The following is a 27,664-nucleotide window of genomic DNA, read 5'->3' on the forward strand; positions in this document are numbered from 1 at the left end:
ACTTGGAACAATGTCTGGCATTTAGCAAGCACTACAGAAGTATTTGCTATTATTGCTATCCACTCTTGATGACAGATGTGAGAATTACCAGCTCTTTCATGCACCGATCAGAATTTCCTTCCTGTACCACCCAATTGTTGACACTTATAATAAACTTGGATTATTTGACCAAGTGTAATCCTTGAAGTATATGCTATTATGCTCGTCTAAGTATTTTTTTCCTTTGAGTTTAGTATTCCTAGGACTTTTGATTATTTTGGATATAAAATTAGTAAAAACCCATTACACGCTATTTGCTTAAGGTAAATTTAAGGCAAAACTATGAGAAACAGATGGGAGCATTTGTTGCATCCTCGATCATTGATAAATCTTCTTAATTAGGAAGAGAGAGGGAGGGAGGGAGGGAGAGAAGGGACAGAACACATGCGTCTTTAGGAACTTACAATGCTTGATATTGAGTTAAGTGATTCCCCACCCCCCACAAACCCTGCCGTCTTTTTTTGGTACTTGTCCAAGATATCTAACAGTCAATATCATACACACCTTATCAAATGAATATTACTATACTTCTTCATGGGTTCTGTACATTCGTAAGGAAAAAAACCCCATGATTTTATAAATGTATACTTTGCTTTCTTCCATACTGACGACTGTTTGTTTGATTCGCTTATCCAATGTCCACTAATAACAATTTAACTCAAAATTAAAGGCTTTATTCCCCAGAAATGAATTACTGATTATCTCTCAGATTAAGCAAAGCATGAAATTTATATGACATATCATTTATCTATGCATTTAAAACATATGTATATTAGAAGTGTGGGATTTTGTTTTTCTGTTTTCTCCAGGTGTTAAAGGGTTTGCTCTTGAAAGAAAAATGACTGCGTATTGAACCAATGTGTGTACAGAGATACATAATATATACAAAGATATTCTATATTGTTTATGACATGTTTCAATGATGAAGACAAATTAAAATTTTATTTAACCTAAAATAGTTATAGAAAAGCTTTTGAGATTCTATGCCATTCTCCAGTTTTATGGTCTTAAATATGTAAAAAAGATATTAGATGTAGTATTATCTTATACATAAGATAAATAGAGCACTGCAGTTGGAGAGTTTTAATTAAAGCTTTATGCTGCTAACGACTGAAGATGTTCTGATAAAGATACTATACAATTTAACGTAGATATTCTAAAATTTAGAAAAGTGGAGACTTTTTTAGAATAGTTTTGATTCTGTTTTAAATCTATAGTATTTTGTTTGCAAAACTATTGTATAGAAACAATTGAGAATATAACAACCACTAATACAAGACATAGGTAACCATTAATTATATCCATTGGGCCCAACACCACTTTCTCATAAATTTGTACAACTTCCCTTTGAGATGATTATCTCTTTATATATAAATATATAAACATACATACACACAACTGGGGAATAATATAGCATCTTGAAAACTTTCTCTAATAATTTTAAGTTAAATAAAATTATAATCTGCCTTCATTGGAATAGATAATAAGAGTATTAATATGAGAATGCAATGATATAGAACATATGTGCAGCCATTTCTCCACCTAATTAATTAGTGAATTTGGACATGATTTGAAGGAATTTATTGTTATCAATGATAATTTTTTATGTCAAATGCAAACTCATTCAGTCCACTAATCTATTACTTTAAAATAATAATCATAATTCAGATCCAAACATTTTAAATTAGACAACTGGTTAAAATTAAATAATAAATTACTTCTTATACTGTTATGAACTGTTTTATTGTATATAAAGTATGTTTTTAAATCACCCTTTTACATTATCAAGATGAAACAATTGTAAATTTTCCAGTTCATAACATCGAAGATGATTATGTTAGCAAACATAATTAGATAATGGTATAAATATTCTATTTTTATTTTAGAAATAATGTCTTTGTGTATCTTGGTGTTCCATTTTCAATATCTTAGAGATTCTCAAGTGATATTTACTAATATGGAAAATAATACCAACTAACGATATTATAATAAACTAACAAATATATATAATTTAGTTTTAGTAAAACATGGAAATATGACTTGAAGTTGCAATAGATATTGCACTATGTTTCTTTTGTCCTGTTTTAAATGTAAAAGTCTCCTGTAGTATAAGGGGTTTTTTCCATTGTCAATAAGTTAATATTATTACATTAAAATTGGAGTGATTAGCATAAAGTAACTCATCAGAATGTTTCAGTCGTTTAATATATCCTTGATAACTGTGGTAGGAACTCATTGGGACAATTAAAGTAGATTTTATTTGTAACACTGCATTTAAGGAGAACATTTAAGAATCTCATTTCTTTATAGTTTAATGATATTCCTATGTAAGAAGGTAACCTAAGGAAATCATGGATCTTACATGGAAGAAATAAAAAATATTGAATTCTTTCCATAAGGCTAATAGCCATATATCTGTAATTTCTTTGTAGCTTGAGACTCCTTGGAGAGCACCTCGTTAACAATTATAATAGGAAAATAGGGAAAAAAACCCCACCAAGATTGTCCTGGGAATCCAAGATGTTTGTTCTACTAATAATCACCAATATATCAGATACTATAAAATATAACTCATAATCATACAAAATGAGTCATTATCTGTATCCAAAATCGTATATAATCATCTATAAACTATGAGTCAGAGTCAAGGACATAACTTTTATTTGAAATAAGTGTGTATTCTAATATGAAAATCTAATGGAAGTAAAATAAATACCAATAGACAAATGCCAATTGCTATGTCATAGTGAAAATAGAAAAAGAGAAAACAGTGCTTGCTTATTTACATTTACATTTCTCAAGTTTCTACTGACATGACATGGACAAGGTTAGAATGAGAGCGTTATACTTTTTTCTTCTCTTTTTGGTGAGGAAGATTGGCTCTGAGGTAACATCTGTGCCAATCTTCCTCTATTTTTTTGTATGTGGGATGCCTCCACAGCATGGCTGATGAGTGGAGTAGGTTCATGCCAGGATCCAAGCCTGCGAAACAAGGTGCCAATGTGGACCACATGGAACTTTAACCACTCAGCCAAGGGCTGGCCAGCATTATACTGTTTTTTAAAGCAAATATCTAGTTAGGTTTAGGAATCAGCATTTGCATATCATATTTTATAAATGCTAATATGTCCTAGGTATTGAATTTATAATGCTTACCTTAAAAAGGAATTTTTAATAATTTTTACATTAAAGTATAAATATCATTTCTGTTTCCATATAACTTTGGAATTTGGGTGCAATTTTGATAGAATTTCATAGGAATCATAGAAATAGTTTATTTTTTATATGGAGTAAACTAACATGAGAAGAAAAGAAAACTAGTTGAATTTATAAGTAACTGAATTCCTGAAATTGAGCACACTGGCAAATATAACATTAAATACTTATATGCAGAAAACAGTGCATGAAATAAGTGTAGAAATTAATTTATATTCAAAATATTGTTATAGTCCTTTGTAAATTATGAGAAATGATGTGAGAAAGAAATAATGTAATTTTAATCATTAGATCAATGAAGATATGGAGAAAACAGAAAGCAAGCACATTCATTACTAAGTACTGGTGGGCATACTTAGAAACTACTTTGAAGACAAAATTATCTATAAATTTAAATTGCACAATTATATGGAGGACTATAATCAATTATTTTCCTTAGTCCTAGAGGATAGAGAAAGGAATAGACTTAATTTACCCATTAAATAAATTTAATGTGGAAAATTTGGAATATTCTTGTGAACGCGACAAAAACGTAACTTTTGAGGTAGCATATGAGATGGCATACTGTTAAATATAATAGGTTTATTAGTTGTAGTCGGACAATAGATAGTTACACTGGAGGTAATTCCTATAAAATGAACTAATGAATTAACAAAATGAGAAGAAAGAAAAGGAAAAAGGGAGTGGAGAGGAGTGAAAGTAGGGAGAATATAAATGAAAAAAACCAACAATAAAACTTCTCAATAGTTTTCATAATGGTCAAACAAAAAAGCTCTTCAAACAGGCATTTTATTTTGGAGTCCTGTTTAAAAACCCCTAGAAACACATTCTCTTTGTGATGTTTCACTGATCTTTACCCCATGACACACCGTTACTCTAGCCTGGTACTTTATATAATGTGGACAGAGGCATGACTACAATCTTTCTACTATAAAATTTCTCTCTGAATATTCTTACATTAGCCTCTGATAGATGCAACCCTTTCTTCTCTAGACAACCTTTTACCTGACCTGTACACCTATATATCTAATCACTGTTTTACATTCCCACTTTGATGTCTAAGCATCTCAGACATATGTCCAAAACCTATATAACAGTTTAAAAACCTGTCTTTTCCTGTCTTCTCTTTTTTAGTAAATTCTAGTCTTGTTTAGGCTAAAAAGCCCTGGAGTCTTCCTTGGTAGCTCTCTCACATGTTCTGTGCATGTAATAATTCAGTGGAATCTATGGCCTCCAATGTCACAAAATATCTGCAGAATATGTGCTGGTTCCTCACTACCTCTTTGCTTCTGACACAATCCAAGCCACCATCATCTCTTACCTTGATTATTTCATTAGTTTCCTCAGTTCCTGTTGCCCTCTGGTAAACCTCTCTCTCCCAGTATACCCTCAACTTGATTGCTAGAGTAATCCTTTGAAAATATATGTTGATTCATGTGTCTTCTCCAGTGATGTCCAAAATCTGCCAAAGGCTTCCAAAGCACTTATCATAATCTGCCTAACCTATGTCCTTGTTTATTTTCCATCTGATCTCACTAGAACACAGGCACTACCAAGGTGGAGAAACCATGTGCATCCACAGTGCCCAGGCCTAGAATAACGGCCTGGCAAATAGGAAGCTCTCAAAATGTTCTTGGAAGAATGTATGTATTTTTTATTTAGGTTGAATTTCAGAACCATTAGTAGTAATACACAAATATTCTCAATTTTTGAGCTAGGAGGAGAGGAAATAAAATATTTTAAAAATGACATTACCCTGGAATGGCTCTAGTGTTTACCATATAGAAACTCAGGGTAATATAAGAGAGAAAAATGTAGTCTATTCTTATTCTAATTAAGTGTTATCCATTAAAATAGAATATAAAGTATATAAAATGAATTTCAAATCCAGATACTGGTTTCTATTCCCATTAACTCTACTTAAATTTGGATCCTCATCTTTTATCTAAACTTTTTGGATAGACTCTTACTATAAAGCTCTTCTGGTTCTAGTCTTACCTACCTGTAATCTTAACGTTTCCTCCACAGGCCTCCTAAAGTGAAAATTTATAAATATTTGACCAAGGAACTACCTTACTTTGCTACTTATAATCCTTCAATAACTCTTAATTACGTACTAGATAAAATCCGTGTTTTTGATTAAAGGTCATTCATCTTTGCAGCAAGCCCATCTTCCCAGGCTAGTGTTTATTCTAATTTAATGACATCTATAATATATTTCATCCATTCTGACCATTTTGCAAGTACCTCCCACAAGGGAAAATGAAAATTAAAACAAACAAACAGGAAAGTAAAAATTAACTGTAATGGGTCAGTTATTTATTGGTTGTTCGTCATTCCCACACCCGTCCTTCCATAAGCTGCTCAGACTTCTGTGCCACCTGCCTTCCTGATGGGTTCTGCATATTAGGAGGCACTGGTGAGAGATCAGAAATAGACAGGTGGGCATGTTACTTTGCTCCTTTCTCTTCTTTCGCTTCTGGCAACAACTATGGAAGTGGCTGCATTGCCTTGATGGTTCCAGCTTTCATCCTGGAAGCAGCCCTTCTTCATGGTTCTAGCAGTGGCAATGTGGTTGCTCTTCTATGGAGTCAGCCTCTGCTGAATGGCCCACCCCTTAGCTCCAGTGTCTGTTAAATGCCACTCTTTTCCATGGGGACAACGTTGTACATGGCACAGCAGCCAATGTGTTCTGCAATCTGGAAATTCCAGCCCCTTCCTTTTTTCCTGTAGCTGTATTTCCTTCCTATAGTAAATCATTTCTGATTACTTCTTCCTCTTTGTCTGGTTTCATCTCTTCAGGTCTTTTAAAACTAGTTCCCTATATTAAATTCCTTCTGTTTATTTTTCTAGTTATATCTTGTCTGACACATAAAAATTATTAGGGAAGGTGGCTGTTTATAGGTAGAAAATCATTTTCTCATTTTTTTTCACAAAAGTTTTAGGAAGAAGGAAGTATGAGAAATGAAAATAATAAACAAATACGTTATTTTCCGTTACAGTTAACAAAACACTACCTTGTTGATCATAAAATTAGATCACTGTTTTACTATTGCTTTCCTTGGGTAAAAACACATTTCCATATATGATATGCTATCTCCATCAAAACTAAATTTATGTTTATGTAGTCTTCTATCACTTCTGAATAATGTTTTACTCTATACTCTCTGAACCATTAGATAGATCCTGTTGCTATGATGTATTAAATTAAATGTGATATTACCACATATACATGTGTGGCTTAATTTAATTTTTGCTAACAAGGACAATCATATTACCTTGAAACGTGCCTTTGAAATTAAAATTTTTATGTGAACAAAATGCTTTCTTTGGCTACTTTTATGCCAAACCAGCAGAACTATTCTAACTAATGAAATAATATTAAATACTACCAGTTAGGAAGTTACTGAGTGTTCAATATACATTATCTCATTATCTCCCATAACCTATATGACTGTATATGACTTTATTTTTGTTATTCCGTTTTGCAAGTGAAGAAACTGAAGGCCTACAAGGAGAAATTACTTGTTAAAAGTCACGTTGTTAGTAAATGGCAAAGCCAGAAATTAAGGCTATGTTCTTTTTGCTAACCTATGGTGAGTCTCAATTCGTTTTGGTAAATTTTTAATGAGTTGTTCAGTTTTTCCAAATTATTCTGACACTGAAAGTTAATGTGAGTACTTAAAATTAGTCCAGGGACCTGGAAATTAGAAGATCACCCTTGTCCTGAGTAGCTTCAGTGAGATGACGCATCAAATTCAGTGATTATTAACACGAATAGGAAAAGAGGAAATATAGAAAGCCTGTATTGACTTATTTTAAGAAGCTTAGCTATGAAAGAAATATCAATTATACTGTGATTGACATTCACCGTGATAAAGGACAGTCCTTATTACAGGCTTTTGGAAGGAGAGATTGAGGCACTGGATAATAATGTAAATATTAAGACAAAGTCATAGAAGTCAAGATTTTAAATTATCATCACTAATGTTTATAGGAAGCTTTTTTTGTGCCAGGTACTGACTTAATGCTTTACACGTTCAATCCATAAAACACTGTGAAAATTGTCTTTCTATATTCTCATTTTCAATAAAGTTTAGAGAGGTTAAATGACTTGCTCTCCTATTTATTTAGTGGAAGAATTAGAATTCAACAGAGATCTATCTGACTCCAAAATAAATGATTTCTACCAACTTAACATTATTACCACCAAAATTTAAATGTAAAATGAAGATGAAAAAAAGAAAGACATTTGAAATTCAATATTGAAAGCAAAAAATACCTTCCAATCAAAGGATATCAACACAAAAATGATTGTGTTCAAAAAAGAGTCCAAGGTGAGGTTGAAAAGAGTTATATAAAATACAGTTAAAAATATTGGAAATAGAACACTAGCTTGAGAATACGTGAGTAAAATAGAGCAGTAGAAACCAATAAAACTTTCCCTAACTTCCAAATAAAATATTTTCAGTGATAATATGACAGTGTATATTGACAGTAAATGTGTGATCAGATTCTAGAAGGGATTACCATGAGAACAATGGAACTGAACACTAGTTGATGGCAATTAGTGTCCTATGAATGCTTGCTACTATATAGAGAGAATACCAAAATGTTGGTAGAAAGAAACTATCTTTCCTCCTGTTTCTTGGATAAGGAGCACAAGATCTGTACAATTTAAAAAACCAGTCAACATTATGTCTAACATGTAGTTCCAAAGAGTTATCCTATCACAGTAACCTTCTTTCTGCATTCACTGAAAGACAAAATCCCAGAAAACAACCAGAAAGGAAACTGAGTGGCTTCTTGGTAGACCCCATCCAAGAAATAAAGCATTTTATGGAAGGAGAATGATAGGAAGAAACATGGTAGTGTTACTTTCTAATAAAACTAAACACGTTACTTGTATTTGTCCTTCTTATAGGCTATGACAAGAAAAGCATATCAAGCACATCATAAATGCTTGATAAGAATGAACAAAACATTTTCTGTTAAATATTAATTGTAATATATATTTTCAGTTAAATTATGTTTTATTAAATTAACACAGTCGTGTGCCGCTTAACCACAGGGATATGTTCTGATAAATATGTTGTTAGGCAATTTTGTCATTGTGTGAACATCATAGAGTGTAGTTACACAAACCTAGATGATATAGCCTACTACACACCTAAGCTATACAGTACTAATCTTGTGAGACCACAGTCATATATGCAGTACATCATTGACTGAAATGTTGTTATGCGGTTCATGACTGTGTATTAAATTGAAGAGAACTGCCATATATCTATTGCTGATTTTAAGAAATTAATGACCACAAAGCTAGAGAAGATACCCTATGAGATGTCATTACCTATTATAAAACTATAGTATTTAAGGCTGTGTGGTATTACTTCAAGTGTTAACAAATAGACCAGTGAAATAGAAAGTCCAGAAAAAGAACCACACATAAATAGGTACTTGATTTGTGATAAACTGAGCTGCAGTAGAGAAAAGATTGTTTTCTATATATGGTACTGAATCAAGTATATACTCATACATAAAAAACAAAACAAAAAATATAAACCTTGGTCTCTACTTCACACTATACACAAAAATCAATTCCATACAGATTGTGTATCTAAATGTTAAAAAAAGTTAGTAAATAATAATACTAGGAAAATATCTTTGTAGCCTGGAAGAAGCGAAGGTTTCAAAATAAATCACAGGGCCGGCCTGGTGGCAGGGGGCTTAAGTTTGCATGTTCCGCTTTGGTGGCCCGAGGTTCCCCAATTCGGATCCTGAGTGCAGACATGGCACCACTTGGAAAGCCATGCTGTGGCAGGCGTCCCACATATAAATTAGAGGAAGATGGGCACAGATGTTAGCTCAGGGCCAGTCTTCCTCAGCCAAAAGAGGAGGATTGGCAGCATATGTTAGCTCACGGCTAATCTTCCTCAAAAAAAAAATTATTAAAAAAAGTAAAAAACAGCAAAATAAATCACAAAAGGATTAATTATGAAGGAAAACAAGGAAAATATTTGATAAATTATACTACTATACTACGTTAAAATTAATAACACCCATTTTTTGAAAGATACAGTTAAGAAAATGAAAAGGCAAGGCACAAAGTGATAGAACTCTTATCAAGATATAAAGAATTCCTACATATTGTTAAGAGGAAAGTAGACAGCCCAACAAAAAAGATGGGCAAAGATGTGAGCAGCACTTTATGGAACATGATATCCAAATGGCCGATAAGCTTATAAAAAGTGGTCAACTTTGTTAGTCATTCATGGGAATGGAAAGAACACCTTTTCTCACTGAATATTTTCTTAATGAACGCATATTAATTGATGTATTGTCAGTCCGTCAGAGGCAGAAAAAAATTATTTCATTTGGAAAAGAATTCATATGACCTTCCGGGAACATCTTGTTATTTTTAATCTAGAATATTTTACAGTTCTTTTTAAAATTAAGATAGTGTTAAAACTAAAATAATTTTCTATCCTTTTTTTGCTGCTTGTGCTTATTTGTAAAATATTTGCGGAATAGCTATTTAAGTGTTACACTGCCATAACAAAAGTGTAAAATATGTGCCAATGGCTTAGCAGTCAGGCAATAAGTGTTGAAGAAATAGGTATCACAGGCTGGAAATATAATGATCTATTTTAGGCAATGGCACAGCATTTGGTAAAGCATTTTTCCTTTTTCAATAATTTTGAGGGTCTACTTGAGCCTATTGAGCTTTTAATTCTAGAGAATGTGGCTGAAAAAGCCAGAAAGAGTGTGAGAAAATATTAGCTATCTTTAGAAATATGTTACAATACATTTGTACATACATACAAATATTCTACAATACAGATATATATTACCAAACAGAGTTCAAACAAAATTTGGCTGGTTTTCAAGCAGAGATCAAAAGGACTGGAGATTAGAGACAGTGGCCTTCCAAAACTGGAACGTCAATTTCTTCTGGATACAAATATTACTAAGTAAGATTGAAAAAGGATCAGAGAACAACGAGCCTCAAAGTTATGAAATAACAATCAGATTAAGAGTGCCATCTTCCCATAAATTCTCACGTTTCATGACTTCAGGATATCCACTAGTAATTTGAGAGAGAGAGAAAAAAAAGATGATGGAGGAAAAATAAATAAAACCTATTTTAGAATTATATTTAGAAAAGAAAACCAAAAACTTTGTATGTAGTTACTGACATATGGAGCTCAAGAAAAGCAAAAAGATCATAGTCTTGGGCTGGCCCTGTGGCCGAGTGGTTAAGTTCCCTTGCTCTGCTGCAGGTGGCCCAGTGTTTCGTTGGTTCGAATCCTGGGCAGGGACATGGCACTGCTCATCAAACCATGCTGAGGCAGCATCCCACATGCCACAACTAGAACGACCCACAACAAAGAATATACAACTATGTACCTGGGGGCTTTGGGGAGAAAAAGGAAAAAAAATCTTTAAAAAAAAAAAGATCATAGGCTTACTAAGTTATTATGGAAACTATATTGCCTAATGCATCACAAACCAGGATAAAAATCAACTTTTGAGTGAGGCTTAACACAGACTTGAACAGGCAGGAACTTCTGCAGCCTGCAAAAAAGACACACCCCAGAATATTCACTTCAGCTGTGACCATGGAGGGTAACGCCTAAGAAAGCACGTCCTTATGAATGAGCTTCCCATTCTAAGTCCACTTTCTTGCTGTGTGCACTGGACCCCATCTCCCCTTGCTTATGGACACATTTTAGCAAGTTTCTTTTTCTTTTTCTTTCTACATCATTAAAATTTCTTCTTTACTGAATTATTCCTATTAGGCTGAAATACGATCATCTCCCATCAAATAAATATAATATATATAAATAAATATTCATATAATCAAAATAACTTCTGTTATTCCCATATTTGCCTCTAGTATATCTTGTCTTTGTACCCAGTTTCCCAAGAGATCTGGTATGGTAGTGGGTTGTATTAATATCACTTTTCTTTTGTTGAGTATTTTCAGTGATCACATCTCATCCAGAAATAACTTGACTTTTGTAATTAGAAAACCTTATTTTTAAAATGAATGAAATGAGGTTGCTGAAATTGGTTCATGCATTTTAAAAATAACCACAAATATACTGGTAGTTTCTGTGGCAAGTTTCCATCTTCTATGCATGTTTTTAGCCTTTCTGTCCACCATTCAAAGTGTCATATATTAGTATTCTGAAATTTTATTTTGATTTTAAAACACCTCAAAAAAGCAAATCTGAAGCAAATATATAATATACATACAATACATTGATTTTAATATAGTTTGAAGATAACAATATTTTATCACCAGACTTTGCAAAGTTCTTACATTTGGTGTATATCTGTATACAAACTTATGACCCCTTCTATCTTCCAAGATTAGTGAGAAGATTATTTGCAAAATTATTACCTGTTTCTTGAATTCTTGAAATTAATTTCTTTTTGTCATCCCAAACTTTCGCCCAAATTAGTATTATAATCTTTTATAAAATCAATACAAGTTAAAGATTTTTAAATAACATTTTTGAATTTATTTATAGTTAACTTGTGACTTCTTTTCATAAAAATACAATTTAAATGTCTTTGATATTTCTAAAAAGATCACCTGCATGGCCGTGTACTTAATTACATATTTTTTATGTTGATAAATCCAATTATTTTTCTATGTGGGCTCAATATCTTTTAGCTATCTTAAGAACATCAAACTGGAAACATCTATGAAGGAAGAGTTCTCTTTTATGCAATCATTTCTGTGACAGAAATATGTCTTTGGAAGGAGGGTCACTTCATAACAGCAAATAGGTGATTTTTTTTAAAAAGTGATCCTGCTGTAAATATGGGTCCTTTTCTTATACCCTTTAATGTTGTTGACCATTTAATTTAGATTTAATAAAATGACTTTATTAAATAAGTGTTCAGTAAAAGTTATCTGATTCTATAGTTGTCTAAAGTAAATTTTCTAATCCATCATTCAAAAGTGGTATAGTTGAAAAATGTAAATACATGTAACTAATGAGCTGTGTTCTAACCTATTTAAATGCAAACTTCAGTCTCTTGAAAACCTAATTTTGTTATCTTGGAGAAGTTATTAATACTCATGAAATATAATTTTCTCATCTGTGTAATAGTATTGGGAATAATACCTGAAATGATATTATGAGAGTTGTATATAAATAGCCTGACACAGAGTGTTTATTCAGAAAATATTGGTTTTTAACAGAGACTATCTGTAGCTTCCCTTACAATATCTACATATTAACAAATCTAAATGAATCCACAAAGAGTTAATCTGGCATACCTAATCTAAAAATTTCCTTAAGGTTTTAGATTGCTGTATGAAATTTTTGGTTATTAAAAACATTTATATTTATTAGGACATCAAGTTGCTCTCTGTGATAGTCAAGCAGGCATTTTGATTATGCCATCTTACAGATGAGAAAATGAAAGTTTGTGGAGAGTGAGTGACTTGCACAAGAAATACTGCTAGTTAGTGACTTATAACACCATATGTGGTTTGCTTTAGGATATCAAGCAGGCTAAAGGAAGTAAACCTTTCACAGACTTATAATAAAACATTGAATAAATATAATCCATGGAACAAAGTGTTTAAACTTGCTTGTTGACATCTTTTGTTTTATGTTTTAACTCCTGTTTTAATGGTTTAATTTAGTCTGTTTCTTCACTAAAAGCCACCTCAATTCTTTTTGGCCACATGCCTAGTATAAACAACAAATGATTGTGTATACTCTTGAATCCTTGCCTTACTCAGATTTGAAAGAGTCTTTTATGTTGACAAAAAGTTCTAGAAACCCCATCTGTCCTTGAGATCTATCCAATCATTAATTTGAATACTCCAAAGTGAGCAATGATATCTAAGGAGAAGAGTCATTAACTGCCTAAGGTGCATCAAAATTTTAATTGGCTTTTTTTCTAATTCGCTTGCATGCCCTGTGGCAATGTAATAAGTCTTTAGTAAATTAAAGTGCTGGGGAGGAGACTCCTTCATACATTCAGGATTTATCATAGGCCTAAACATAAAGTCTGTTTTTAAAGCTTCGGAAGCAAATGCAAGAGAATATCTTTCCATCTTTGGATAAGCAAATATTTACCAGACTACATAGAAAGCACTAGCAAATAAATAGTAATAAATTGGACTTTGTAAAAAGTAAAAACTTCAGCACATCTAGAGATAGTGTAGTAAAATGAAAAAGCAAGCCATAGATTGGAAGAAACCATTTGCAATGTGTATATTTGTCAAAAATGATATAAACATTGCATAAAGACACAATGATATCAAGACAAATGAAAGAATGCAATTAAAAATAGGCAAAATATTTGAACAGACACTTCATAAGATATATCAATAAGTGGTGAATAAGCACATGAAAAAGTGCTCAATATCATTAGTCACCACAGAAATGCAAAATAAAAACACAGTACAGATTGACAACCTCAAATGTTGGTGAAAATGTTGAGCAATCAGAAATCTCATACAATGATGACAGAATATAAAATGGGCAACATTTGGAAACCTGTTTGGGAGTATTTTTTAATGAAATTAGACATACGCTTACCCAATAACCCCGACAATTCCACTACTAGGTATTTGTCCAAGAGAAATGAAAATACATCCACAAAAAGACTTGTGCACGAATCTTCATTATATCTTTATTCAGGGTAGCCCAGCACTTAAAACAATCCAAATGTTCATTCACAGGAAAGTAAACAATTCATGAAATGAAATGTACTCAGCAACAAAACGGAACAAACTGTTGACATGCACAATGTGGGTGAATCTCAAAAACATGCTGAGTGAAAAAGACCAGAAACAAAACAATACATATTGTAACATTCAATTTATATGAATATTTAGAAGGCCGAAACTAATCCATGACGAAATCAATTAGTACGGTAGTAATCTGGGAAGGTGTAGTGATTGACCGGAAAGGAATATGACAGAACTTTCTGGGGTAATGAGCGTATTCATATATTAATAAAGTTGTGTGTTACATGAGTTTATGTATAGTTTGTCAAAACTTATTTAACTGTACACTCAAGATGTGAGTATTGAGCTGTAGAAAACTTATGCCTCAATTTTAAAATACAGTTCACTTCTAATAAAGTATTTAATAATTTATATAATTCAATGTTTACTTTTTTAGTCAACATTGAGGACAAGATGGGCATATGTAAGTATGTATACTTAAAGTTTACTCTTATTGATTTAGGGCCATTATCTGCACAATAAAAGAAAGAATTGTTTAGAAAAAATTAAATAATTTTAACACATAATTGTTTGCATGTCATGTCTTTTAACTTTAAAAAGCACTTTTGTTCTTCATAATTCCTTTTTAATTGTTATTTAAATATGTAAACTTAGACTGTGAATTTGAAAAGTTCAAAAATAAAGTTTCATGGGTCTGGCACAGTGGTGCAGCAGTTAAATTCTTGTGCTCTGTTTCGGTAGCCAGGGGTTCACTGCTTTGGATCTATGCATTGGACACATGCTGTGGCAGGCATCCCACATATAAAGTAGAGGAAGATGGACATGGATGTTAGCTCAGAGCCAATCTTCCTCAGCAAAAAGAGGAGGATTAGTGGCAGATATTAGCTCAGGGCTAATCTTCCTCAAAAATAAAAAATAAAGTCATGATATAGTTTTGATTTATTTGAAGGTCTAAATTATTGACAGTGGAATTACAGTCAAAGCTCATTTTTATAATGATGTTCATCTCTTCCAGTTTGAAATTTAAACTCTAAATCATTAAATGATCTATATTAGAAAAATATTCTTGAAATGTGGAAGAGATATAAAGGAACCAGATTATTAATTTTTTCTAGTGCCACTGGATAGTAAAAGTAAAAATCTTAGTAACCAAAGACTAGCAAAAAAAAAAAAGGAAAAAAATCCTCATAAGCCCATCACCACGAGATAACCAGAGTGTCATTTGGGAGTAAATCCTTCATAAATACACAAACATACAGACACACATGCACATGGTATCTTATGTTATCATACATACTGTTTTATAGTCCGTTTTTTATTCTAGCTAGTAATATGTTGTGAACTCTTTCCCCATCCATAAAATGTTCTTGTAAGACTTGCTTTCTCATTGTTGGACTTTCTCCACTGGTTGTTAATCAATCTCTATCTTAAACATTCGTGATTTCGCTGCTTTAAACAAAGCAAACAAAATCTGTATCTAATTTGGAGAAGGAGACATTTAAAAAGTTTTATTTAAGATAAATTTATTTGAAACCTAATGCAATTATCCTTTAGAAACCTTGCCCAGACTAACATTCCTACTACTCATGCAGGAAAGTATCTTCAACGACAGTGTTTAAAATTTCTAGGTCTTAACAATTTTACATTTGGAAAGTATTACATAGTTACTTTCATTTACTTTTTCTGATAGCTAGCAAGATTTGCTTTTTCTAGTTTCTTATAGTATATTAGCATTTAGAATTTTTTCTTTTGTGAACTTTCTGCTCATATTTTATACATTTCTATTTGTATGACTTTAATTTTCATACTAATTTCTAAAAATTACTTATATTAAACACATCAAGCCTTTGTGTTTTATAAATCTTGCAAATAATTTCCTCTGGTAATTAAGTATTTATTTCGTTTGAAGTATATTCTTATCATAGAATTTTATTTATTTATTTATTGTTTTTACTCATGGAATCATATTGTACAATCATTTTCTTTATATTTTTTATCATATTTTATAATGATAGAAAATATCTCTCACATTTCTCCTAAAATCTGTGATTTAATCTTCTCCTGTTTTTCCGAATTCATACAGGATTTGTTCCAAATGTCTTCTGTTCTTACATCGGCCAATACCACATTCTAATTATTGTTTTCCATTGCACATTTTTATCTTGCAGTTTAAACTCTCATTATATTTAAATATTTTCCTGGTTACTTTCATGTGATAGTTTGACAAACTATTGTATTGTTTTTTTCAAGTAACTCAAAATACATTATGCGTTTTATATTACAATTGTATTATAATTGTAACACATTTGTATTGCAATTTCAAAGAACGAGAGCTTTAGAAAATGTGGTCATTTTACCCATGAATATAGTTTGGCTCTTTATTTTCTTACTTTACATCTTTTAGCCTGGATTACAACTTTTTTAATCACATGCATTCTATATAACACTTGTTGAGTTTATATCAACACATTGCTTATTTTGATGCTATTTGCAATATAATACGTTTGTAATTTTTCTCACTCAGCTTTAAGGAGATACGTAAGTTCAAAGTGAAGGAATGGAAAAGATATTCCATGGAAACTTACAAATAAGTAAGCATCAAGTATAAATAAATTATTGCTAAAATTGTAATTGAAAAAAGAGGAGGTAGTTATCATAAGGTCATAGTCATAGTTGGAAGTGACGACAACATAAACTTTAGCTATCTTAAATTACATACCTCTTCTTTTCTCAATTACAACTTTAAAAGTAATTTATTTAGAAAATTAAACATTCTTAAAACCTAACATTGTTTTTAACAGTAAAATAAAAAGTATGAATAAAAATGTTTTGGCATATATTTTGTCTATTGACCGACCAGTCCTTAGCCCTCTCTGTGCCACTTTCCATGACTGAGGTTGGAACAGAGTCCTCTTTTTCCAGAATACTTTTTACCTAGGGGTGGTGATGTGACGCTGTTATCTGAATTAATCCTGATGTTGATATCTGAAATAATGCTGATGCTCATATCTGAATTAATTATGAAAGGAAGAATAAAAAATATAATAGGAGAATAATTAATTGAATTACAGTATGATTAAATATAAGCATCCAATAAGTTGATGCTTACAAAAGTTCTAGTCATATGTGAAATATGTATATTTTAATGTAGGGAGCTTAAATATGGACATAAAATAGCATATACAGTATGATCCTAAATTTATAATATGTCCATCTCTGCTTCAGGAAGTTAAGGGTGATTTTTTTTTTTTTACGTTTTGGGATAACTTTCTTATTGAAAAAATACAACTGCAGCAAACAAAAAGTACACGAACCTTACAATTCCCTGAGGCATCACATAGACTAAATTTGTTTTAAACGCACCAGAATCTGTTCTAAGCTAAAGGTATAACTATAAAGGAATTCTCTAGTGGTGTGTTGAGGCAAGTGTCACATTGAGCCAAGAATATCAATTTTTATTTAATTAATAAGAAAACAGGAAGACAAGCAGGATAATCAATAATTGGAGTTTTAGAGAATAGTGTAAAAATATGAAATTGTGCTTACCAAACCCAATATAGCTCTCTATTTATACAGGCAAGAATGACAAGACCTACAAACCATATTTCTGTATTATTACGAGGCAAGTATAGCAAGCTATCCTAAAAAAAAAAAAAATTATTGGAGCTCATGGAAAGTAATAAAAGATAAGTATCAAATTCTGAAAGATAGAGAACAGCAGACATACCATAAGGACATGTATTAAGTGAGAATGTGAGAGAAACAAAAAGCAAGAAAACAGTGAGTCAGAGACACACAAAAATGAATCAGACTATCAGCAGCAGTTTCAGCTTCTAGTCAAACAGCTGACTGCATGTAAACACAGTCTGGAAGGGGCTGCAGGGTACACATTGGATTTTTTTCTGTCTTTCTAGTTAAAATCAGCTGTAACATTAGCTACAGTATTTCTTTAAGCATAAAGACCAATAGATGCATTTTACATTCACACTGAGCAAAATGCTATGGAGTATATATTAGAATAGAGTTCATAAAATAAACTGGAGTAAATGTGTAATTTATCTGTTTATATCTTCATATGTTATGTGTTTAAAAATATTTGTTTTTATTTCTTATTCGTTAAATTTTATCTAATACGGGTAAGAGAAATAGTCTTTAATTTATATATCAGAATATAAATCATAGAGATTTTATATATGTGTGTATATATATTTTTGTTTTGCTTGGGCGTTTATTTATTTATTTTTTTACAAGCTTAAGCTCTGAATTCAGAGAAATCTAGGTTGGAATGATGATCTTGCCTCTTGCTACTTTTAACAATGTTAGCCTTGGGCTAGCAATGTAAGTATGATTTTCCAAATTATAAAACGATGATGATAGTAATAGAAATCTTTTCACATTGTTTGAGTAGGGGAGAAGTTAAATATGATGAATACGAAATAGTACAGTGTCAAGTACAGGGGAATCAATAAATGCTAAAGATTAGATTTATTGAGCTTTCATAACATTAAAATCCTCATAAAATCTCCGTGAATTGTGTTATTATCCCTCATTTACAGTTTAGGAAAGAAAGAATGAGAAAAGTAAGTTTATTTTCACCATCTGACAGGCTTTTGACTTCCCAGAGGCCACAATTGTTTAAAAAAAAGAATGAGGGTGAAATAAAAATGCATTTTCTCATTTTCAAGGAGATTTAGAGAATAGATCCTTGTACAAATAACGCTATCAGTGAATTGACAGGAACTACCAGATAACATTTAGAGAGCTTTATTTCTTTTTTATATTTACACCAATTATATAGCATACATTGGTTATATAAAGAAAATATAAAAAGTCTTTGTATTTTTACTTTTATATACATCAATTTAGCTGACTTGAAAGTCTAAAAAGCATCTTCCTTTTTCTCTTACAGCCTGTAATCTGATTGGATGTGTGCAGATGAAGGGAGATACGCACACCTTCACACTCACCCACTAGTGCAGGCAAGCACACAGGCACACACAGTGTCATGTGTCATGTGGTGTGGTTTCTGTCTTGACTTAGTGCTATGTCATTAACAAAGGACATCCAGCTTTTAATGAACTGGCAATGATGATGAAATAACACTATCAGGTGTGTCTACCATGCTGTATATTTTTGAAACAGATGAATACTAAAAGAGTTTAGCAGTGTAAAAGGAAGAAGAAGAAGTTAGAAATGCTCAGTAAGTGAATTTAAAGCAAAAAAATATATAGAACCTAACCTATAATCAATCTAGTGACCTTGTGTAGTTTGAAACAACTCAGGTATTTTTAACTGTTCTGCCTGGAAACAGTTCAAATGTGTACTAAAAGATCTTATATTCATGCAGCTGTTTCATACGTATTTTCTCATGAGATATTCAGAAGAGTATGGAGAGGTGGAACACATTCTGTTTATTATTACCATCTTCCAGTTTAAGCACAAACAAGTGGCATGGATTGCTCAAACAGCTGGTGAGCAACAAGTCTAACACTGTAATTCAAATCTTACCTCCTGGTCCATCATTTCCCCCCCTACATTATATGATTTCCTACTAAAAGTGGAAAGATAATATATATCAGATTTTTATTTAAAATGGGAAAAATCAAAGCAAAAGAATATGGAAGACTGATGAAAATATAAAAATTTAATGTTGATAATCTGCTTCCTGTAAATCAGGAAGGCAAATACACAGTATCAACTACTACAAAGAGTAACAGAATCACAGAATCATAGCTCAAAAATAAGCAAGTGTGTAAACAGTCTTTAATTCTTACAGGTTATCTGCTTAGAATATTTTGAATTATGTTAATAAAACAGTTTACTACAGTTAAAGAAAAATATTCATACATTGATAAAAATTTAGGACTAAATGACATATGTAATATTTGGTATTTTGAATTTGTTGGTTGAATTAGAGTTGATCTATGCTTAAAAGGAGTTTTTGATATGACAGCCAAAATACTTCATGTGTTTAGATATCTTATTTGCCAAAAAGAAATTCTGGGAACCATTTAAATAACAGTCAGGGTGCCAGATAATTTTCATGTCTACTTTATCAACTAGCCTAAAAATAAATAACTTCATTTGTATGGACAGAAATGTAAATATCCCAGTTAGTGACATGAAAGATTCTATTTTTAAGATATTTAGATCTTATAAACCCATTCACGTTATCTAAAATTAATGTGTTTTGCTATCATATGAATATAGATTTGTAAGTATCTTTGCATATTACTGTATATTAAAATTGGGTACATACCAACAAAAGACACATTACATGGTATGCGTTCACTTTACTAAAAGTTATGCCCTTAAAGAATGAAGCCTGGAGATAAGTATTTAGAAAACAAAATACCTTTAAGCTCTCTAAAGAGGTCACAATTCAATTTATATTCAGTTTTTTCAGAGATAATGTTAACATACTAGTATCAGGAAGTCAGAAATACCAAGCTAATTTGTTCATGGGATGATATATTTCCAAATGAATAATAATTAGATGGTGAATATGACTTTATTATAATTGCATCATAAATGTTAAACATCCTTTTTAAAATAAACTACTTTTACCCATAAGATATTTTCCCTTCATTTTTCCCTTCAAAATACACTAACCTTGTCCTAAAGTTTGTAGGATGAGGATGTCCATCATATAAGGATAAGTAGTCGTATTCTTCTTCTAGAGCAAATGACTGAAAAACAATTTGTATTCTATTTCGTTCTTCTGCTATTATTACCCACGTACAGTTTGCACCATTTGGATATCCATATGGAAAACCAGGGCTCTCTATAGTGCCATTAAGTCCTTTTAAAGTTCCACCACATGTATAAATAAATCCTGCAACAAAAGACAAATAAACAGACATTAATATTATATAAAACAAGAAGAATCCAGGTGACGTATTTTGAAAAGGCCTTTTATTTTTCCAAGACTCATGTTACAATAATTTTGTAAATGACAGTTTCAGAACTAGGTAAATTATCAAAATTATTTTTTAAAAGGCAAAACATAGGTAGCACAATGCTAGAAGTCTTCTCATATCATACATCTTGTGGTTAGTAACTATAAACTGGTTGATGAAATAAAATCCTTTACACTTCTGATTCATTATCCATTACGTGATCCAATAGACAGACACAATCCTAGAACACCATATCTTCCCTAAGGTAGTTTCCCACCTAATTGTATACATGTAAAAACCACATTAAATTTAATGATTTTAGTATGCATTTTGGGTCTTAAAAAATTAACTGCAGTTTTTATTGGTAAAGCATGCTAACTTTTTTGTGTATCCGTGTCTCTGTCATGTAGCCTATGTGCTTTAGGAAAATCTGTCCTGATCTGATTCTAGCAGAGGGATAAATGACTCAGACCTAAAACAAAATCTGTGTAATTGCTGTGTCTTCACACCGAGTGGTTGGTCCAGGATGGACACAATCCTAAAATAAGCACATCAGAGTGAAACCTCAGGTTGGGGAGAAAATATATTGAAAAATTGAATCCTGGAACACTGACAGCAGCCATCGTAAGAACTTCCATCTTAATTCTACGGCAGGCCTAAATTATTGAGAGCTTGTCTCTTGGAGAGCCTTCGAAAACTTGCCATGTTTCTTGAGGGCTTTATTTATGAATATATAATATTCTGTAGTCATCTTGGGTAATGTAAAACCCTAAAATTTATACACTGGCCAGAGAAGATGGTCCTCAGATGTATCCAGACTAGTCTATATGCAATTAAACCTTAGATCTAGAAGTCTGATGAGAATTCTTCACCCAGATGCCATTTCCACATCTGTGGGTTGTACATGAACCTTAAGCGCCAGGAAGCTATAAGTCAGAGATACTGAGCTAAGTTAGGGGGAGAACTCCATACTACTCAAATTATCTGTATTTGGAACTGGATGTGGAAATGCAGGAAATTTGGGGCTCCTTTCACTGAGACAGAATGAGTATAGGTTATATAGTTATGAATATTTTTGAAAAGTGTGAGGAACCACGCATGGAAAATGGGAAGCCAGAGTTGTAGATTGTGGCAAACAGAGGCTGATTTGGGATGTTGTGCAGTCGTTCCACACTCTTCACAAGAGCACCTTGCTTTTGCTAGGGAAGTCACTTCTCTGTCAAACAGCTGTGTGCTCTGGAGTAGATGACTTGTCTGACTCTAGCGGTGAGGAAAGTGGCACAGGGCTGAGCTAATCAGTACAACTCTATCTGCCTAGCCATATTTACTTCAGGAGTCTACTGATTATCTCCATAAATGGCAAAATCCTCAGCCAGGGTATTCAGTATGTGATATGAAGCCCGGTTCTTGTGATTCTTTTGGCCTTTTAAAAACTTACCAGGAGCTGGGTAAGTTAGAAGTTCTACAAAAATCAATATTTGCATGGATACATATACTTTTGCTCATTCACCAAAAGTCAAATAGGGCATTTTATGATTTTCAAAAACAAAAAGAAGGAAGGTCCCTTTGAAATTGCTTCTTGCAGAGCAATTACTTTGAAGCCTTAGGTTAATTAGCTATCATCCATTTCTATTAGTTTCCTGCCTGAACAGCTTCCAATTTGAACTTCATAACTAAATGCAAGCGTGAATCCCTTCAGCTACAATCTGATCTGTGGGCTGTTTTATATATCCTCAAGCCCCGTAACCCTGATGCTTTTAGAAAAAGGACATATGTCCTAAAAACACATGCTCAGCTTTGTCCACTAATTCTTCAATGGCCTGCTGATTCATGCATTTCAATCCTTTTCTTTTCCTTTTTTCCCCCAGGCAAATTAGAAATTACGCCTATTTTTAAGCTTTCTTGTCTGTGTTCTTCATTTTATTTTCACTTTTGTTTATATTTGTTTGATTAAACATCACATTATTCATAATAATAGAGCACATTTTTCCAACAGATTTATAATCTTCAACAAAAAAAATCAGAAGTAAATAGAGCTTATGAAAGTAAAACAAAATCTCCCCACATTTACTTATGCTTAACAAGATTAGTTGTTCTTATCAGCTTAGTGTTCACTTTTCCAGGCCATTTTTAGGCACATGCAGATATATGCATATTTCTATGCATGTATATTTTTTACAAATACAGTCAGTCATATTATGCATATTTTCTGAATCTTTTTGTTTATTTTTGTACAATATCACTATATTCTGAATCCACATGTATAATTGTACTACATTCTTTTTCAATGACTACATAGCTATGTGGCACTTGTTATGACTGTTCTCCAATTTATTTAACATATCTCCTATCAATGGCTTCATTTTTTGTAGTTTAAAAAATGTGAAGAGAAACTTTAGATGTACACCCTTGTGAGCTTGTGTGAAATATCCTTCAGATGGAATTGCAAAAATTGGAGTCCTGAATTTTAAATTCAGATAGCTATAGCCAAACCATCCTCAATAAATGTAAAAATTTCTGCTGCTATCACCAGGTTTTGAAGTTTCCCATCTCCAACCCCGATTTTGGCAACACTAGACTTTTTGCAAGGCAAATTTTGCAAGGCAAAATATGTTACATTAATATCTTATTTTGCATTTCTCTGATTACTCTTGGGATAAAATATTTTGTTGTGTGCTTCTCACTCATTCATAATTCTTTTATGAATTGCTTCTCCTTATCCTTCACATATTTTTTTAATGGATATTTGACCTTTTCTCCCTTCTCTTTTAGGACATAATTGCTTAGGTTTCTGGTTATTCATTGGTAAGCCATATTTGCCTTTCGTATATACATTTCTAAATGAAATAGATTTGCTTATTCTTTCCTTTTTTTTTTTTTTTTGAGGAAGATTAGCCCTGAGCTAACATCTGCTGCCAATCCTCCTCTTTTTGCTGAGGAAGACTGGCCCTGAGCTAACATTCATTCCCATCTTCCTCTACTTTATATGCCAGATGCCTGCCTGCCACAGCATGGCTTTTGCCAAGCCGTGCCATGTCTGCACACCGGATCCGAACTGGTGAATCCCGGGCCGCCAAGAAGGGGAATGTGGGCACTTAACCGCTGCGCCACCAGGCCGGCCCCTGTTTTGCTTATTCTTTATAGCTCATTGTTCTCATAAATTCACAACTCCTTATTGCTCTTTATAGTACATGTGAAACATCGTCGCCTTTCCACTCATCTCCTTTGATAATCTTTCTACCTTTTTTGTTCACCTATTCATCACAAATGTCATGCCTTAGGGATAAAACAATAAAAAGGACATTATCCTAGTCTGTCTTCATGGAACTGACAAACTACAACATGAGACAGTAGGGAAGTATAGATTATTATTAGTATAGACTATGGTAACTGCTGTGATTGGGATAAGCACACCTTGCTGAGAGAATACACAAAGGCAAAACTTAATCTAGACAATTCGGTGTGTGTTTATGGAAAGCTCATCTCAAAAACTGGTGTTGTGAGGCTGGCCTGGTGGCATGGTAGTTAAGTTAGCTTGCTCTACTTTGGTGGGCCAGGGTTCACAGGTTTGGATCCTGGGCGCAGACCTAGCACCACTCTTCAAGCCATGCTATGGTGGTGTGCCACATAAAATAGACGAGGATTAGCACAGATGTCAGCTCAGTGACAATCTTCCTCAAGCAAAAAGAGGAAGATTGACAAAAGATGTAAGCTCAAGGCCAGTATTCCTCACAAAAAAAAAATAAATTTGGCATTGCAACTTTCCATAGATTCAGTCTTTGAATGTATGAATGCCTTACATTGTATTTTTCACATCTTAACTTTTAGTGTCCACTTAAAATTAAACAGTTAATTTATACTTGATAAATAAAAATTTATGTAATTTGGGTCATATTGTCAACAAGAATTTGGTGAATAATATAGATTATTAAATGTTTTTCTCTTTTTTTCTTTCCGCCCATATTTTACCTTTCCTACACAGTACAGAACAATGCAATGACTATTTGTACAGTATTTTTTATGATTTTAAATTTCTTTTGTTTTCTTCTGTGCTAACCGTGTTCCATGATAGACAAACATTCACACTCTGTTTACTTTTTACCTTTTTTCACTCCTGTGTTTATCGACTGCTATGGGGCTTTTGTGCCCAATTATATTGACATGACTCTTTTTTTTTCACGATCAAGAGTTCACATTTTTATTGACACACAGTACTTGTATGATAAAGACTTGTAAAGAACTTAGTAGCAATTAGCCTTTTTTTATTGTGGTAAACAACACATAACATGAAGTCTATCCTCTTACCAATTTTCGAGTGTACTATATTATTAACTATTTTCACTTGGTTGTGCAGCAGATCTCTAGAAATTCTTCATCTTGTATGAATGAAATGCTATACCTATTGAACAATAACTTCTAATTTCCCCATCTCCCTTGCCCTGACAACCACCATTCTTTCTGCTTCTATGAATTTAACTACTTTAGGTAACTCTTACACGTAGAATCATGTAGTATTTGCCCTTCTGTGACTCTCTTACTTCCCTTAGCATAATATCCTTAAGTTTCATCCATGTTGTAGTGTATGTCAGGATTTCCTTCTTTTCTAAAACTGATTTTCATTGTATATACATACCTCATTTTCTTTATCCATTCATCCTTTGATGGACATCAGACTGTTTACACTTCTTGGTTATCATGAATAACGTTGCAATGAACATGGGAGTGCAAGTATCTGACATCCTGACTTCAATTCTTTTGGATAAATACCCATAAGTGAGATTTCCAGATTATATAGCAGTTCTATTTTTAATCTTTTGAAGAACTTCCACACTGTTTTCCATAGAGGTTGCACCATTTTACATTCTGACAACAGGGCACAATGGTTCCAATTTCTCCACATAACTTGTTGCACTTATTTTCTGTTTTTCTGATAATGACTGTTCTAACAGGTATGAGGCAATATTTACTTGTGGTTTGAATTTGCATTTTCCTGATGATTAGTGATATTCCACATCTTTTTATATACCTGTTGGCCATTAGTATGTCTTTTGTGGAGAAATGTATATCCAAGTCCTTTGCCCATTTTTTAATTAATTGTTTTTTTGTTATGGAATTGCAGGAGTTCTTTGTATATTTTGGATATTAATCCTTTATCAGATAGATTGTTTGCAAATATTTTCTCGCATTCTGTGGGTTGCCTTTTTTACTCTGTTTCCTTGCTACTTTTATTCTTTTTCTTGGTTCTTAAGGTAGGAACTTAGATTCTTAATTTGGGACTTTTTTACTCTTCTAATGCATGCATTTAGTACTATACAACGTCTGTCTTAGTACTGCTTTAGCTGGATCCCACACCTGTTGATACATTGTATCTTCATTTTCATTCAATTTAATGTATTTTTATTTCCTTTGAATTTCCCTTTTTAACCCATGGTTATTATAGAAGTGAGTTGTTTAGTTTCCAAATGTTTGGAGATTTTCCTGTTAATCTTCTGTTATTGATTTCTAGTTTGATTTCATTTTGATCAGAGAACACACTCTAGATGATTTCAATTCAAAATTAAGTTTTATTGCCTAGGATCTGGTCTAACTTAGTATATGATCCCTGGATACTTGAAAAGAATGTGTATTCCAATGTTATGAATAGAGTGGTCTGTAAGTATTGATTGCCTCTTGTTGGTCAGTGGTGTTACTGAGTTCTTCTGCATTCTTGCTGACTTTCACCTATAGGCAAGGTGTCCTTTTCCCCTGGTTGCTTGTAAGATTGTTTTTAGTTTTCAGTTTAATTATGATTTGCATGGCATGTTTTTCTTTGAGTTTGTCCTGTTTGGAGTTTACTCAACTCTTTCAATCTGTAGGTTTGTGTATCTCGCCAAATTTAGGAAGTTTTCGGTCATTATTTCCTTGAGTATTTCTTTAGCCCTACTCTCTTTCTCTTCTCATTTCATGACTCCAATGACATAAATGTTAAATCCTTTATTTTAGTCATACAGGTCCCTGATGCACTGTCCATTTTTAAATTTTTTATTCTACTTTCTCCGTGTTGTTCAGATTAGGTAATTTCTTTTCTATCTTCAGTTCCTTCATTCTTTCATCTGTTCCCTCCATTCTACTGTTGAGCCCATCCATTGAGCTTTTGATTTCAATTATTGTACTTTTTGTGTCTAACATTTCTATTTGATTCTTCTTTATATGTTCCATTAATCTTTGATGAGACTTTTGCATTCTTTGCTAACATTTAAAATTTTTAAAATTTGTTTCATGTGTGTTTGTATTTGTTGAGGGATTATTTTTTATCATGGCCCCTTTAAAATCTTTGTCAGATGATTCTAAAATCTCTGTAATCTGGTGTTGGCATTCATTTTTTGCCTTTTTCATTCAGTTTGAGCTCCTGTTGGTTTTTAGTATGATGAATGATTTTTTTTTCTTTTTGGTGAGGAAGATTGGTACTGAGCTAAAATCTGTTTCCTATCTTCCTCTTTTTGCTTGGGGAAGAGTGTCCCTGAGCCAACATCCATTCTAATCTTCCTCTATTTTGTATGTGGGATGCCGCCACAGCAGGGCTTGATGAGTGATGTGTAGTTCCACACCTGGGAGCCAAACCTGTGAACCCTGGACTGCCAAAGTAGTGTGTGAACTTAACCACTATGCCACCAGGCTGGCCCTGATGAATGATTTTTTTTGTTGCAACTTGTATAATTTCATTTTATGTTGTGAGATTCTGGGTCCTATTTAAATATCCTGTTTAATTGGCTTTTTTCTGAGACTGCCTGAGCAGGGAAAGTGG

At 32.5% G+C, this 27,664-nt stretch overlaps 1 protein-coding gene across 5 annotated transcripts in view; it reads right to left on the reverse strand.

Moving 5' to 3' along the window:
* CSMD3 (CUB and Sushi multiple domains 3) overlaps positions 1-27,664 on the reverse strand; it is a 1,176,027-nt gene that overhangs the window by 1,019,746 nt on the left and 128,617 nt on the right. For all 5 annotated transcript variants that reach the window (XM_044781000.2, XM_014843283.3, XM_070481504.1 and 2 more), the window contains exon 2: positions 20,594-20,816. In XM_044781000.2, coding sequence (XP_044636935.2) covers positions 20,594-20,816 — 223 coding nt within the window. The remainder of the gene's footprint in view (positions 1-20,593; positions 20,817-27,664) is intronic.

Source organism: Equus asinus, chromosome 12 (genome assembly GCF_041296235.1).
Source record: "Equus asinus isolate D_3611 breed Donkey chromosome 12, EquAss-T2T_v2, whole genome shotgun sequence".
In the NCBI taxonomy this organism is placed as follows: Eukaryota; Metazoa; Chordata; class Mammalia; order Perissodactyla; family Equidae; genus Equus; species Equus asinus.